This window comes from Mya arenaria, chromosome 13 (assembly GCF_026914265.1).
Source record: "Mya arenaria isolate MELC-2E11 chromosome 13, ASM2691426v1".
NCBI lineage: Eukaryota > Metazoa > Mollusca > Bivalvia > Myida > Myidae > Mya > Mya arenaria.
Window position 1 is genome coordinate 21,117,024 of NC_069134.1, and position 16,849 is coordinate 21,133,872.

Below are 16,849 nucleotides of genomic sequence, written 5' to 3' on the forward strand. Positions count from 1 at the left end.
TACTTCCACCTGGGTGTACGCAAGACTTATCGATATAGGCAACGGCGCATTTAAAGCAGCCCATAAAGATGTAACAACATTTCATTTTTTGACGTCCTTTTGAGGTATTCACGTAAAAAAAAACCCATATTGGAACCTGATAGGATAACATAACAAGCTTATAACAACGTGTTAAATCAAATTAAAGAACCATGTCGAGAATGTGTGAACATTATTTGTCGGAAAACAAATAAAAAAGCGCTGTTTCTTTACATGACTCATTTTTTGCTGATGACAGCACATTTTATAATAAAAAGGTAACTCTCACCTGCACAAGTGTGCTCATTGCACGTCATGACTTCCTCCGCCTCTCCTTCGCAAGTGTCACCCCCGTGCAGTGGTTCGTGACACAAGCGTGACCTCAACGCCACGCCCCCGCCACAAGACACGTTACACTCGGCCCATGGACCCCACGTATCCCACTCACCGTCAACTGAAATGTCACGATCTCGTAAACATTTCACCATCTAACTGTATTTGCTCTACCATTTAGTTAATAATTAATACAACTTTCAGAGTACCCAAATGACAAATGTTTTTTATGGTGTTTGTAACATTAAGTCCGTAAATTGATCACGTTATAAAAGAAATAGAAATATAGGTCTACCTGGGCACGCTTGGGTGTTACATTCCTGCCAGTCTTCAGATGTCCCGAAGCAGTCTTGTCCGCCATGCAACGCCTGATTGCACGTCCTTGACCTTCTCTGAGATCCCCCACCGCACGTCGTGTTGCATGTCTCCCAATCTGACCAACTATTCCATTCTCCGTCGACTGAAAATCACCTATGCTCCGTTTGCCTCGTTTTAATTGCAAACGATCCCTTTGCGCATGCGTCAAAATGACGTAGCTGTTTTCCCATGATTCTTGTTATTCTAAGCAAGTCGCAGAGATTCCGAGGTTCGTGTTTGTGTTTTAACAGCCGGGACGAATGTGATCATGGCAGCAAATTGGTTACATAAAAGCGATGTGAAATGAAATGCCTACGTCTACATGAGCTACTAGTTATATTGTTACACACGTCTACACAAGTGAAAGGTTACTGTACAAGCCGTAACCATGTTGTGCTATTTCATAATTGTATAGTCTGTAGGCATATATTTGTAAGAATACCTATAAAAATACATCTATAAAAATACACCTCAACAACAGAAACGTCTAAAAAGTACGAGCTGTTTTGCAAATTGACATCTGAGCCTTTACAACTTTCAACAAAAATGTTAGACAAAAGTGTAAGCATTGTTCATATCGGATACTTTTATTATTTGTTTGCATTTTTTGGAAGCCAGATAACAATTTAGGATGAACACGATATAGTTTATACATCCATACCAGTAATAAAAATGTTTGGTAAAAAACAACAACCGACACCAGTTTATGACAGACACCCCGGACAACATTATATTTACCAGGGCACTCATGCGTGTTGCAATTCCCGCGTTCTTCAGGGGACCCCTCACAATCCAGTCCCCCGTAGTAAGGTCCTTCACAAGCCCTCTCACGAAGCCTGGTTCCACCTCCACATGTCACGTTACAAGTCTGCCAAGAACTCCACAGCTCCCAGACACCGTTCACTGGGAGGACAAACAGTATGTTTTAGTTGTATTGTGTGTGGTTGTTCTGTGTAAGTGTAGTACATTTTCTGATTTCTTTGAATGTTCTATAGGCTTAAAACAAAGGGAAGTTATGCCTCAAATATTGCTTTCCTTGTTTTTAGAAGATCTGGAGTTACTTTTATTTTATATTATTGACTCAGGTATTACTTTAGAAGAACTGTATTTTTTATACTTATGTTATTTGCAGATGATATGGTTATAATGGGGCAGTCTCAAGAAGATTTGCAAAACAGCTTAAATTTGTTGAATTGGTATTGTAAATGATGGGGATTAGAAGGTATATAATCCAAATAAAAGTAAAAAAGTTGTGTTTAAAAAAACGAGGTCCTGTCAAAATTTTGAAAAATGGACATACAATGGCTGTAATTAGAAGTTGTTGATAAGTTGAACTATCTTGGAACTGTATTAAATTATAATGGAAGTTGTATACTGAATCAATCGACACTTGCTGGTAAAGGTTTAAAGGCTCTGTATGTCCTTCTTTCAAATGTTAAAAATAAACCTTTAAAACCAAGTACAGTATGCCAACTGTTTGATGCATTTGTCTCATCAGTTCTTAATTACGGTTGTGAAATTTGGGGATTTGGAAAAAAATAAGGAAATCAAAAGGGTTCATCTGAAGTTTTGTAAATTATTATTACATGTTAAACAGTCCACATTGACACTGTACATATATGGTGAACTAGGTATATATCCACTGTATTTAACAAGATATACATGAATTATAACTTTTTGGTGTAAAATACTAATAGTACATTGTATAATTGTCTTTTACCAGATTGTACGAAAGGGAAAACTAATTTGGCTAGTAATGTAAAAATGTTGCTTAACACAATTGGTTTTTCAAATGTTTGAGCTATGTTGATATGAAAACGTTCTAATAGTATTTAGATTTTAAAGAACCCATTATTGATCAATTTACACAATCTTAGTATAACTCCCTATATAACAGCCCAGTCTTGCGTACATACACACATTTTAAAACTTCTTTTCAACGCTCTATGTATCTGGATAAATTTGCTTTAAAGCATCGAATTCTTCTTACTAAATTGAGACTCTCGTCTCACCAGTTACGTATTGAAACTGGGCGTTATGGGAATAACAGAATTGATCATCATGAACATTATTGCACCATATGTAATGGTTGTGACATTGAAGATGAGTTTCATTTTGTTTGTGTTTGTGACGTATATGATGATTTACGTAGAATGTATTTGAGAAGAAAATATATCGTTAGTTTGATGAAATGTATTGATCTTATGCAGGATACGAATCATTCCGTGCAGCTTAATTTGTGCAAATTATTTCTAAAGCATTTGAACGTCGTCATATCATTGTAAATAGTGTTTTATGAACTTTATTAAAGGTTAACATTTTCGCTTTGTGCAAACCTTAATAATATCTTAAACAAATCTAGCTTTCGTCATGGCAAATATTATATAAATATTTACTATTTAGTTGTTAGTCCATCCTTACTGTGAGGTGTTATTGAAATGTTAGTGTAATGTAAAAGTATCTTTTACAAAGTTTAATGTTAAAAATATTTATTATGAGTTCTCTTTTCATGTCTGAGATTTCCAACCTATCATGCTATCGCTGTATATATATTTAAATGAAAGTATTATATCTATCATGTAGTGAGGAACACTTTGTCTTCAAGTTACTATATAAATAAGTTGAATCGTTTTTCTTGAACATGTGGGATTGTGATATATTTCAATAAGGCCACAACAAATTGATCATTTGTTCGTCGGATTTGCCGCACCTAAAATTCGAAAAACGAAAAAAAAATAAAAAAAACTTTTTTTTTTGCGCCCGCACTTACTATTTGGCCGCGCATATTATTTATTTTTTTTTACTTCTGAATTTCCTCTATTTTCTGAAGTTTTTTACTTAAAATTTGAACCTGCAACGTCGACTTCGCCTTTTTTTGAAGGTATTTCCATGCTTTACCTTCTCCGCGAGCAAACTTTCCTCGTGTCAGGACAAAATCAGGTCCGGGTAACCGCAAAACAGCCGATATTTGTTGACAGTCTTTTTTGTCGGGAATATTTTGCAGGACGCACCGTTGTTATCTATTTCCGGTATTAATTTGCAGGATACTTTCAGTTTTCGTTAATGTAAAATACATATTTCAGTGTCATAGTCAATGGATTATAGTCTTCAGTAAACAACAACAGTTTCACAGCGTCGAAGGCAATAATTATTTATGTGTGTTTTAAGTAATTCATTGTTTTGTACTCAAAATTTAGTGTTAAATAATAACTAAATCAGATTTTGAGTGCAAAACTTATATTAAAATACACGGACACTCGACTTACAACAAATGAACATGTTTTCGTGAGTTATTTTTTAAATTGTAAAATGCATTTCTCAGTTTTATACTCGTAATTGATAAAAATAGAAGGACTTGTAAATGTTTCAGAAACAGTCTGTATTTATGCACCATTCAATTGTAACCATGCCCCCCCCCCCCCCCCCCCCCAGGACCGGGGGTATACCGGAGATGGCCGGTGAAATGGGCCGTGTTTTTACCTTCCAGGTGGCCCCACAGTGCCGTTGGTTTTACCCGGGGTTGGCTGGACCGCAAGTCAAACTCCCCGCTATTCCCCGGACCTTGGGGGTCGTGGTTACAATTGACTAGTGCATTACACATACATGTACAGTATAAAAATAACATCAGAAAATAAAACCTTTTATAAGTAAAATGACTGTTTTAATTTTCTCAATTCTTTGTTCTTATCAACTTGTTTTCTTTGATCGATTTGTAGTAAAGTGGCATGTTATTAAAGTGGCCTGTTTCTTACGGGCATTGAAGCTATGGAGGGTGTCATGATTTTTTTTCAAGGCACGGACCTATAAACCATTGGTTCATGGTAAAGGCGAGGTCTTGAAAGGGAAACATCTTTATTCCACCACCTGCTCTAATATAATGACCGGTGCCACATTTGCAAATTTGTTTAATACTGCTTCAATTGTGTTGTCCCGCAATTTAATCAGCAGTCTCTTAAGTAATAGTAAAGCACTGGATCTTATTGCCATTTGTTATATATTGAGACAGATTTTCATGTGATACAATCAAAACCTTTTCATTTATATTTAAACTAAGAACCTATGTTTGCAATTAAAAAGCATTTTTTGAGATATTGCATGATACATTTAGTAAGAAATAAACTTTTTAATTTTTATTTTATTTTTCGCCTTGCGCTCGCCTCTGAATTGCCTTAAATTTAAAAAAAAGTATTTTAATTTTTTTTTCGCTCGCTCGCTCCTACTTTTTTTGGGCAAAATCCGTAGAACAAATGATCAATTTGTTGTGGCCTAAAATGACAATATATAGGATTAACAATAAATCAAATGTTATAATGATGATGCAAAAGAACCACTTGCTTACATAAGGAACTATTTACATGCGACAACTTAAAACTGAGAAGCCTTATTTATTCCAATAACAAATATCTGACTTAATAAAGAAGAACAATTAAAAAAACGCAACTCTTATGGAGTAATGTTATCTAATGCATGCAGTTTACTATGTATGTAAACTTACACAGTAAAAGAATACTGTACATATATATATATATATGTACATATACAGTTTTGCACATTCAATAATAAAAGAATTTATCAATCTTACCTACGAACTATTGAAACAATAGTTAAATCAATATTAACATTATCAGATATTTAACATGCTTAGGACGATTATGTAATTCTTCTTTCCCATCTCTCCATATTTTTTTTGATAAACTCACGTTTCTCATTACTTAAATATTATTTTATTATCGCTTAACGTTATACGCCATGCATTTGAAGTATGATGCATATCTGTCGCAGGATTTTTTATATATTATAAAGCCATTAAAGGAATGTTTTCCACTCTTATGTTGCTGTTTTTTACATGTATTGTATGTATGTTGTGTTAATTGTAATGATGTTAAACTATTTCTCAATAGATACGTTAAACTCGTAGCTACAAGAACAATCTGTTTACCCGGGCATGACTCGGTGACGCAAACCTCTTCATCGTACGTTGCGCCCGTGCAGTCCTGGCCGCCGAAGTAGGGGCCGAAAGTCTCACGTGACCGCCAGCGTGTGCCGTTAGCGCACGTGACGGAACACGCACTCCACCCGATCCATTCTCCGAACACACAGTCAACTGGGTGGGTGCAAATAATTTAAGGTTACATGAACAACAATAAGTATCAAAATTAAATAAAACAAATCACCGGCGGAATTCGCACTCGTGGGTCTGCGTGTTTCTGTTAAAACTATTTGGCGTTCTACTTCTACACACATCTATAAAAACTTTATTTTAATACATTTAAAACATTTGAACACATCTAATAAAACACAACAAGTCTACAAAAACATTTCTAAAATTTTAGCGAAAGAACTGATTTAGAAGCACATATGTGATCATACTTGGGCATGGGAAATCGCTGCAGCCCTCGGATTGGTCGGCTGGCCCCGCGCAGTTTTCTCCTCCGAACTCTGGCATGTCACACTCACGTGTCCGGTTTCGCATGCCGCCCCCGCACGTGACACTACACTCACCCCACGTGCTCCACAACTTCCACGAGCCGTCAACTGGGAAGTTAAAAAGATGATATATGCTTACTATGCGTTCATATTGTTGTATTTAAAAAAAAAAGATCATAATTATATGATTTCTTTTTCACAAAAATAACAAACAAATCGTAACTTAACATAGACTGTGTTACTAACTCATAACAGATCATGACTTTGTTTATCTCTCTATATATAATAATACATGTTAAATGTAGATTCTACGGCAAATCCCTGTTATCATACAAATACATATATATTTACCTGGACATGAGAAGGCGTTGCAGGACTCCACCTCGTCTGGTACCCCGGGACACTCGGCGCCGTCGTAAAATGGTCCCTCGCATGTACGGGACCGGCTGCGCGTGCCGTAGCCACACGTGTGGGAACACTCGCTCCACGCCAGCCATTGGCGCCATACACCGTCCACTGTAATGGATGAAAGTATAAGAACATGTGATATGCAGTTTTAATTTTATGCATTGATTTTCAAGTTGATACCTTAACTGTTCATTTATTTCTTAATCAAGATTTTGCCGTATAGTGTCATATATTTTTTTTCTAGGCAGCTGTTTTCTAGGCAGCTGAAAGCAAGTATTTAGCCATTTTTAATGACCTAATCGAAATCACCCACCTGGGCACATCCTTGGGAAACAATCTTCCACTTCCTGGTCCGCTCCAGGACACTCGGCGCCATCGTGGAACGGTCCGTCACACGTACGTGTCCGGAACCGCGTGCCATTCTCACACGTGACGTCACATTCACTCCAAGTAGACCACGTGACCCAAACACCATCGACTAGAAACCAACAAACTCGAGTGTGGAGTATTTACCCTCGAAATGTGCTATTGATGAAGAAATTTTCTCCGCGGGATTTCGCTCTTCTCAGCATGTTTTTCATTGCTACGATGTCTACAAAGCTTTAGTATCAGAGTGTGAATAAAGAAATTCCCATTCAACATGCATAAAGTGATTAAACGTTCCAGCATTCGTGAACTTTGATGATCAATCCAACGGACAAGCGAATAAACTTCTTGTTTTTTTTGCTCATGGATGCTCAGCTACGCAGACCACTACCACGAGACTAGACGTGCACGTGCGTACATGCCACTAGGACAATAATGAAAGTACCGGGACAGGCCACCGGTGCGAGGCATATTTCGTAAGTAATGTTGGTCCCATAACAGGGGTTTGTACCAATACACGCACGTGTACGCGTTCGCTTCCCCTCACCACACGTGACTTGACACGTGGTCCACTCGCCCCATTCTTCCCACGTGCCGTTTCCTAGCAACGAAATATAGCAATTTTATTTCAACCATCCATTTGAATATTATTAATTTATTCAAGAATTTGAAAGCTGAACATCAAATCTATTCTAGCTTAATGCAATGTTCTACGAATGAATGCTAAGTGAACTAGTGAATCTTTACAACATCATTTAAGATGTGAAAGTTGATTTATTACTGTATGTCCGTGTAATCTTCATTAATGTCTGGATGGTTTCAATATTGCTATATCTGATGCTTTCAGTAAATGGTTAGGTTGTGAAGGGTGCATACTGGGTGAACAGTTATAAAACACACAAAATAAACAAGCTTTTCAATATTGTATTTTCATGCAATCCGACGTCTTGTTATCCGAAAGCCAGCTACTGGAGAAATTATGCAAGCATTAAATGTATCAGGCGCGTAATGATTGTAGTGTACGCAATTCACAGTTGCGTAATGAACTTGTGACAGGTCGAAGTTTTGTCATACCAAACCCCCGAATTTGAAATAAAAACCGGAAGGGGGTGAAGGGGTTAATATACCCCAATGGATCAATCTGCGTAATCCAAAATTACCTGTTAGTATGAGCTAATTTGACAAGAAAATCAAATATGAAAATAATGAATAATTCTTACAAGCAAAGATCGTTACTATTATCTACTATATATTTCAGTCTCAAACAGAAAATGACACATAAACGGTCTATTTCACTTTTGTCAACTTTTTTTTTCTCAATTTGAGCATGTGCTCTTCGGGATAGTTACAGCACATGGTTAGTCAAAGTATTTGTTTTCACAGTTCTAGAAGAATGAGTAGAAACTTGAATTTAAATACCAATGTTAGTCAATTGTGCAAATACAGATTTATACATATGTGCTTATCTCAAGATGCATGCAAATTCAATTCCCCCAAAGATTAACCATAGAGTGAGTGAAATGAAACATTGACGGTGACGTCATGCAGTTAGAACAGTGACGTTGTGGTGACGTCATGCAGCAAACATGGTGACGCTGTGTCTAAATTGGTGACGTCAAATCTAAAATGAAAGATGAACAAGTAAACGACATCAGAACTTTTCTTGAACACAGGTACAATATAAAAAGACGTATTAAGATTTTCGATGAATATGATATCATTACAAGCATTTTTAAAATCATTTATAATGAATAATGTAAACATATATGAAAAACACAGATATTCATTGATAAATTTAAGAAAACAGATTTTGATAACATTTTTTTAATAATTCTTTTCAATTTATTTGGGTCATTTAAGTATCTTAATTTTGCAGTTTAAGTTCGACACAAAAAATATACGCTTACTCGGGCACATGATCTCTGTGCATGGTTTCTGCTGACTCTGGTCTCCGGGACAGGGCGTGCCCCCGTAGTTCGGGGGTGGGTGGTTACAGTCACGTGTCCGTGTACGCATCCCGTCCTCGCACGTGACGGAACACTCTCCCCACCCACTCCACAGGCTCCAACCTCCCTTGACTGAAAAGTAGTGATGCGTTTATTGAACTGACTGTAAAATCCGGAAGGGCCGATTTAGTATTTGTCCCAAATATGTGGTCTTGCCCCATCTCATTGACCCCCATCCCCCCCCCCACCCCCATATGAGTGTACTTCACCAAAACTTGAGGTACTTGCAAGTAATCCGATTAACCAAGTGATAATATTGCAGAATGCTGTTTCTTGATTGGCTCCAGCATTGTTGCTGTTTTTGTTGTAGCTATTGTTGTTGTTAAAGCTGTTGTTGTTATAGCTGCTGTTATAACTGTTGATTTTGTTGCTGCTGTAGCTGTAAATGTAGCCGTTTTGTCATAGCTCTTGTTGTTATGCTGTTGTTGTAATAGTTGTTCTTGTAGCTGTCATGTTGTAGTTGCTATTGTTGTAGCTGTTATTGATGTTGCTGTTATTGTGGTAGCTGTTGTTGAAGCTGTTATTGATGTAGATGTTGTTGTTGTTGTAGTTGTTATTGCTATAGCGGTTGCTGTAGCTATTGTTTTAAGCTATTGTTGCTGTATAAGATGTTGTTGATTTTGTTGTTGTTGTTGCTTTAGCTGTTGTTGTTGTTGTTGTAGCTCTTGTTGTTGAAGATGTTGTTGTTGCTGCAGCTGTTGTTGTTTAAGCTGTTGATGTAGCTCTTGTTGTAGCTGTTTTTGTTGTAGCGGTTGTTGTTCTTTTAGATGTTGTTCATTTAGCTGTTGTTGTTATAGCTGGTGTTGTAAAAGCTGTTGTAGCTGTTGATGTATAGCTATTTCTGTTGTAGCTGTTACTGTTGTAGCTGTTGATGAAGTTGCTGCTGCTGCTGTTGTTGTTTCTGTTGTTGTTGCTGTTGTTGTTTAAGCTGCTGTTATTGTTGCAGCTGTTTTTGTAGCTGTTATTGATGATGATGATGATGACGACGACGATGATGATGACGGTGATGGTGGTGGTGGTGGTGGTGCTGGTGATAATGATGATGATGATGATGATGATGATGATGATGATGATGATGATGATGATGATGATGATGATGATGATGATTTTGCTGTTTCTTGCACTGCCACTATTTAGGTGCTTACTTCACACCAACATTGCTCAATTTGTTTATGACTGTTTCGTTCTGACCTTCTGATTTCATCCTTTTGGGTCAAACAGGCAAATAAATAGAGATATTGAGGAGCAAATCAACAAAACACAGTTATAAATCTAACCCTTAATGCTTTTGCACTAACACAAAATCAATAGATTAATTTGATTCCAGTATTCTTGTTATAAATAATTCAAAGTAGCTGCGTAGTAAGCTTCCCTTTGTATTCAAGCCCTTGGTACGTTGTCATCAATGATTCAAATCTACCCGAAACTTGCCTCCTAATTACATTCAATATTCAGATGTTCTAGAGTAAAAACGCGAAAACGCAGCAAATTAATATTATTACTCTTCATGAAGAACAATAAAAGAAATAATCTTATAAAGAAAAGAAATAGTCTTTGGCCCTCTTTACATTTTAAATATATTGAAATATCTATCGCTTATCATATTCAGCGAAACAATTGCAATCATGATTTCAACTACTTCCTTACTTCTGCACTGTATCCCGGCTAGCATGGTGCAGTCGTATACTGGTTCCCGCGTACACTGCTGTATAGTGGACTCCGAACCGGAACACAGAAGCTCCACCACCTTGGCCCCCGGCGCCAACAGCGACACGGTGTATGTCTTGTTTTCAACGCCTGCAAGGGGATTTTGTTTTTGTTAGTATAGCTTGAATTCAACTAATTTATTGTAAGTAGTGGAAAAGACCATTTTGTGTGTCTTATACATATCCTCGGCACCACAGCGTATCATGGCCAATATGATATCATATAGGTTACAAGAAAAAGGTCATTTTTGATGAAAAACGTGCATGCAGATAACCAAAAATGGTTATTATTTCAATGATAATATTTTTTTATGTTGGGTGTACATATATGCTCGAAGGGCATTATGGTTAATAATATTGTTACAATAGTTTAAGCCCGGAATAATAAATATTCTGTTGTTTTTTTCCAAGCTAATCCTCCGGTTAAAACTAAAGTATACCAAAAATATACATACGCTTTTTCGGAAGAAATAGAGTCATAGATTTCAATAACATGAAAGGCACCTATTTGTACCGGCATGTTATGTGAATTCCTTCCTTTATATATTGTATAAGTTTTTGCAACAAATTTCACTCATACGAGTATAAAGAACGGGGATAAAAATACTATACATCAAGAGGGAATTATCTGGAGTTCATTCCTTCGAATGACATTTTTAAAACAAACAATTAAGCTTAATGTAATTTTTTTTCAAAACTCGGCATTTTTGCTGTAGCCAAGGGAGATTTCTGCGTAGGAGGTTTACAAACATAAAGGATATTGTAGTAGTACCGTGTAACCTTCATCTATTTGGGCGGAAGTTGGTATCAAACGTGGAAACTATTGAAAGCATTGTTCTGCAATTTATGAACTTGTCCCTTCATATAGGGGATCATATAGGTAATGATATGCTGGGATCATAGAGGTAATGGTACGCTGGGATCATAAAGGTAGTGATACGCTGGGATCATATAGGTTATGGTACGCTGGGAACGCTGGGATCATATAGGTTATGATACGCTGGGGTGCCTAGGATGCTTATACATTGCATTGCCAAAAGGTTAAGGTTGAGAGATTTTGTTTGCAAGAACGTATCAAAATGTATTACACAGTAGTTTTCTTATAAAACCATTTTGGAGTCCAGATTATGATACATTTTTGTCTATCCACGCTTACCGTGACCGGCGCCCTGGAATCCAATCTGCCTGCAAGCGATGTCAACCTCTGTGACGCCCCACCCCTGGTCTGCGCATACCGCCATGTTGGTGTAGTCGATGTCGCTCTGGATCTCCAGTCTCCCGTCCCCGTGTAGTTCACTGTCCGTCACCACCAACATGCCTTCAATTCACACGTGAGATTATTAACATTCTCGATATTACGGAAGTTCTCTATTGTTTAAAACATACACACAATTAATCTAAGGATCAAATGTGTTAAAATTTCATTCTTTCAAGAAACAGAAAAGTATTAAAACCGCTCTCTTTGTCCGTTTTGGTTAACTTTACATCGTTTAGGTGACGACTTCGTGGATATATGTTCGGAAAAGGTGTGCCCACATGAATCCTGAGAGAATGCACCTACAATTGCTATATAGTTTAGAAATACCTCTACAGTGTATTCCCTCGCACGGAGCCGTCTCTTTTGGGAATCCCAGACACCAGCGGTCCCTTCCCGGAACCCCGCCATTAGAACAGTTCCGGTGCCGGTGTTTTACGCCTCGTCCGCATGTGTGTTCTGTGCTGCAATTACCCCATTCAGACCACGCCTCCCATCCTACAGTGATTTGTTAGGCAATTTAGATACTAATTTATGAAATATTCAACACACTGTCGTGCTTTAACTAAATACATTAACATAAGCATTATAATTTTAAAGCGTTCTGCAATCTGTGTTGTTTAGCAATTTGTTGGTGCTGTGTTAAATTATGGGTCAGAAATATGGGGGTTTTCAAAATTAAAAAAAAAATATTCGTTTTCAACGTAAATTTACATTTATTGTGAAACGAGTTTATTTATTATGTAAGGGTTACAGGCTGAAAACTGTCCATCATGTCAGAGAAAGAATAGTTCGAGACACGCAGTACCGAGGCTGTTTTTTCGCTGATAAAATGGAGGCGTTTTACTTACTTTAAACATGTAAACAACGATGTCCAAATCATAAATTTTATGGCGCTATTGTCAATCATTGGACACAGTCCGACCCATGGAAAAGTGAATCATATAGGCAAATCAAAATAATTTCTCACATAGTCTAAATTTCGTGAGCACGACAGCTTATGTGGTGTATATAGTAGTTTAATGGCTTAGTTTAAGGAATGTTTGGCATGCAATTAGATTAAGATCAATACACAGCGGTTGTGTACTATACACAGATTTTGGTGGGGGGGGGGTACCTTAAAGACGACTTAAACTAGGCCTTAAAAGGCATTTTTGGCATGGCAATCCCCTGCTGTGCACCTCCTGCTTATTGCACTGATGTCACAGTAGAGGCCAATTTCCTGTTTATTTGCTCGGGGCCATTTAGGGTCCATTTCTATAATAAAACTACCAAAACTGCACGGCAGGATATTCAGATCAGAGGTCTGATAAGACAATTAGGCAATTAGATTAAGATCAATACACAGAGGTTGTGAACAATACACGGTTTGGGGTGGGGGCACTTATAGAAGGACAATAAAAAAAACACCGACGCCCTGGCCTTATCCGACGACGAGCTGATTCAAACATATTCGGATAATTTCTGAAAGAATTATATTTTTGTTTTTACTCTTCACGCAAAGCCAAACATAAAGAACACTTCTAACTGTATTTCTTTTCAACATAGTGCAGTAATAGTTTAGTGAATGACCCAAATACGTGATCTTAGTAATAGTTAAATGACGTGAAGTAAATTCTTAATGTATAAGAATGAGCGGACTGAGTGTAGCGAACGAGCCCTTCTTATTCATTAAGAAATTACTGCAGGTCATGTAACTGACTTAGACTACAACCTAATTGGCTGATACCTGGACACATTAAAATACATTTTGGCTATCGTTTGTTTAGATAAGGGGGTCTGGGAGAGGGGAGAACATCTACGATTGCTGCTCGTGAGAGATAGGTTCATCCCAACCCTCGCCTAGAGTATGCTTGGCAAACTCGGTAAAGCTAGTTTTTGCAAAACACCATACGCTCGGGTTGGGATAAACCTTTACACATAATGTTATGCCAAGAAACTGTTTTAAACATGTTTACGACAATAAACACTTCTCTCTGTAAGGTGTATGACTCATGACATGAATTTTCCTTATATTGATTTGGCTAATTTTATCCGAACGACAATGTTTAATTTTGACACATTGCGCGCTTTTCAATCAAAATAAAACCATGGTCCAATGTTGCTTCAGAGTTCATTTTATTAATTGTTAGTTATGTACTTACAATCATAAGATATATCGCGCGCAATACCGCCAAAAATATGAAACAAAACCTACGCGGGCACGACTGCAGAGAACAAGACGTGTATTCGACGTCACGACCGTAACACTGCGATGGCGAGAGCGTCTCTAACGTGACGACGTCAACACAGCGGCGACGTCGCGTGGTCCAGCCCTCCTCACACGTTACAGAACAAGGTCCCCAGTCCTCCCACTCTGCCCAGGCAATTTGGTTTCCTTTCAAAGGGATAAACAAAACAAAACACTATACTTAAAATCACATTAAGTTTGAACATATACTATTTTTATACGAAAATATGTTATTGTTGTTCACTTATGATTTCAAACATTGTATTATTACCTTAGACAGATTTGAAGAATAACATATTTGGTGGACAAATGAATTCGGTATTTTACATAGATCAGTTATTACAAAAGAAATAAAAGAAAATGCCTTCAATAAAAAGGATACTGGAGGTTGCAGAAATGTTTTTGATATTTTTATATGCTATAATTGACTTCACTAATGTATGTACTGAACTATGATTTCGTGTATTACGTTTCTGAGCGCAGGTGTCTCCCATGAACTCCTCTGTACAAATGCAATAGAAGGTCCGCTCCATCCGGTGGTTGAAGGTATCCAGACACCGTCCCTCGTTCTCGCACGGGCCCACCGCGCACGGCCCTAGTGCCTCCTTGAGGTACAACAGAAAAATTAGGACTTCATAGTCTCATAATGTAGAAATAGCGTGTTTTATGCTCATTTCTTTCAAATTAAACTCGGGATCCTCCATAAGAACAAGTGTTTTTGACATTTATTCATCCTTGATGGAATATTAAAACAATATTATTAATTGTGGGAAATCTTATTTGGGAGTAAGAGTGCATCTTGAATAATAATTTTATATCCTTCAAATGTTGGACTTATAATATTGTCACCAGGGGCTGGTCAAGAAATTCACGTTAGAAGATACGTAACGCAACCTTTTCATGCGCCCCTGCCTCAGAACAGAAAACATACGGCATACACCTTTTGCAAGGGGCTTTGGGGTTACTCCTTTTATACAATTTCAACAATTTGTAGTCGAAATTAATGCATTTTAAGCGTATTTTATTACCTTTTTCTCCGATATTGAAATCAAAAGTAAATTGGACGATTTTAGAGGGGGCGCGCCGGGTGCGGTAATCCGCTAGTGGTCATAAACAATCATTGATTTATAGATTTGTACTAAATCTCATGTAATAAATGAAGCATTTGGATTTTGAACAATTATTTCCGGTCCTGTCTTACCTCATCAATTGTAAAGGCGTTCCTGAGATGGTACTCGCTTCTTGTGCCTTTTTCCTCGTGCTCAAGCCCGCCAGGGTCCGTCACGTGGTCCGCGTCGTTCACCTGACACGTGCCCGCCACGTGCTCGTAGTTGAAGGACGCGCACCGGCTCGACTTGAGGCACTCGTATGCGCAGTGGATTACCTGACGCTTCGTGGAAAACTCTTCAATCACGTGACCCAGAAACCGTTTTCCTGGAAACGACGAATTTGAGTCCAGATTCTGGTTGAATTCATAAATTTTGAATTCCGGCTTTTCGGCATTTCCAAATATCATAAAAGTAAGAAAAAACACGATAGTCACAATAAGTGTCTTCATTATTCACTAAACCCAAACACATCCGGTTAAAGCGAATCTAAGACTAACGGTGAAGGTATCGGAGGCAACGTAATAAAATTCAGAAAATTAAGTCATGTTTCTCCAGCGTCTTGGTACATTAAAAGAAGAGGTTATTGGTTTGATGATCTCGTTTTATGTCAGGTGAAAGTAGGGCCCTGGTAATTAATTATTCAAGACACCTGTAACTTAATCAGTTTCTGGACCGAAATTCGCGAATCATCGGCACAATTTGGCCATGATATCGACTTTTGGCGTAAAATATTCATCATTGCCTGTGATATTCAGTATGTATTGACATACAGGGCCGATTGTTCAGGGCTTTGTTTTTGTAAACAACCTTGTTAAGCTATCGTTATCATTTTTACTTGTGTTGATGTTCCATGCACACAGTTGTGATGTGCAGTAATTCTCAAAATATTTTTGAGACAACTGTTTCAGCTGTATGTGTTTGTCATTTATTAAAATCTGAGCACATCATATTCTTTTTATCTTTAATGGTAATGCACCTTTCAACTGTAGCCACGAACCCTCCCCCACGTCCGGGGGTATATCGCGGATAGCGGGGGTCATTGGTTGTGTTCTTACCTTCCAGGTTGCCCTTCAGTGCCGAGTGAATGCGGTGGTTTTATTTTCGCCCCGAAAATAGCGGGGGAAAAAGCCCTATCAAGGATGTCCCTGGGGTGCAGGGGCATATGGCGGGGATTTTGCCAGCAGTGTGTCCCCGAAGGGCGGGGATTTTACTCGTGATTAGCTGGACCGAAAGTCAAAGTCCCCGCTATTCTCCGGACCTGTGGGGCGTGGTGACAGATTACTGGTGCATAAGCACCGATGTCGTCCATCACATTGTTAACTATGTGCAATCGACCCATTACAATGTGGGATGTACGGTTACTAGGATGCTGAACTACCTTTGCATATACATGCATTTAAATATGTTTAGTCTGGAAAATAACTTAAATGAGATTTTTTAAAATTATTTTTGTATACATGTTGTATAACCTATAGAAATAAACATAGACCTGTTCCTTTGTTTTTGCTCTCAGGGACAATATCCCTATCGTTACATGAAACTGGGACTTTCATAGATAAGCTGCATTTATCCATCTTCATTTGAGGCCCTGTTAGTTATTTTATTCAGGTTTTCTTTTTTAAATCAATTGACAA

At 37.8% G+C, this 16,849-nt stretch overlaps 1 protein-coding gene across 1 annotated transcript in view; it reads right to left on the reverse strand.

Annotated features, from left to right (window-relative positions):
* The window catches only part of LOC128215118 (SCO-spondin-like), a 39,637-nt gene extending 24,015 nt beyond the window's left edge, over positions 1-15,622 (reverse strand). The window contains exons 1-14 of the mRNA XM_052921838.1: positions 15,308-15,622; positions 14,576-14,711; positions 14,074-14,253; positions 12,207-12,374; positions 11,778-11,939; positions 10,563-10,712; positions 8,817-8,987; positions 6,857-7,021; positions 6,487-6,651; positions 6,079-6,243; positions 5,648-5,812; positions 1,447-1,611; positions 647-811; positions 308-472 (exon numbers count right to left, since the gene is read on the reverse strand). Coding sequence (XP_052777798.1) covers positions 308-472; positions 647-811; positions 1,447-1,611; positions 5,648-5,812; positions 6,079-6,243; positions 6,487-6,651; positions 6,857-7,021; positions 8,817-8,987; positions 10,563-10,712; positions 11,778-11,939; positions 12,207-12,374; positions 14,074-14,253; positions 14,576-14,711; positions 15,308-15,622 — 2,437 coding nt within the window. The remainder of the gene's footprint in view (positions 1-307; positions 473-646; positions 812-1,446; positions 1,612-5,647; positions 5,813-6,078; positions 6,244-6,486; positions 6,652-6,856; positions 7,022-8,816; positions 8,988-10,562; positions 10,713-11,777; positions 11,940-12,206; positions 12,375-14,073; positions 14,254-14,575; positions 14,712-15,307) is intronic.
* Between the last annotated feature and the right edge of the window lie 1,227 nt (positions 15,623-16,849).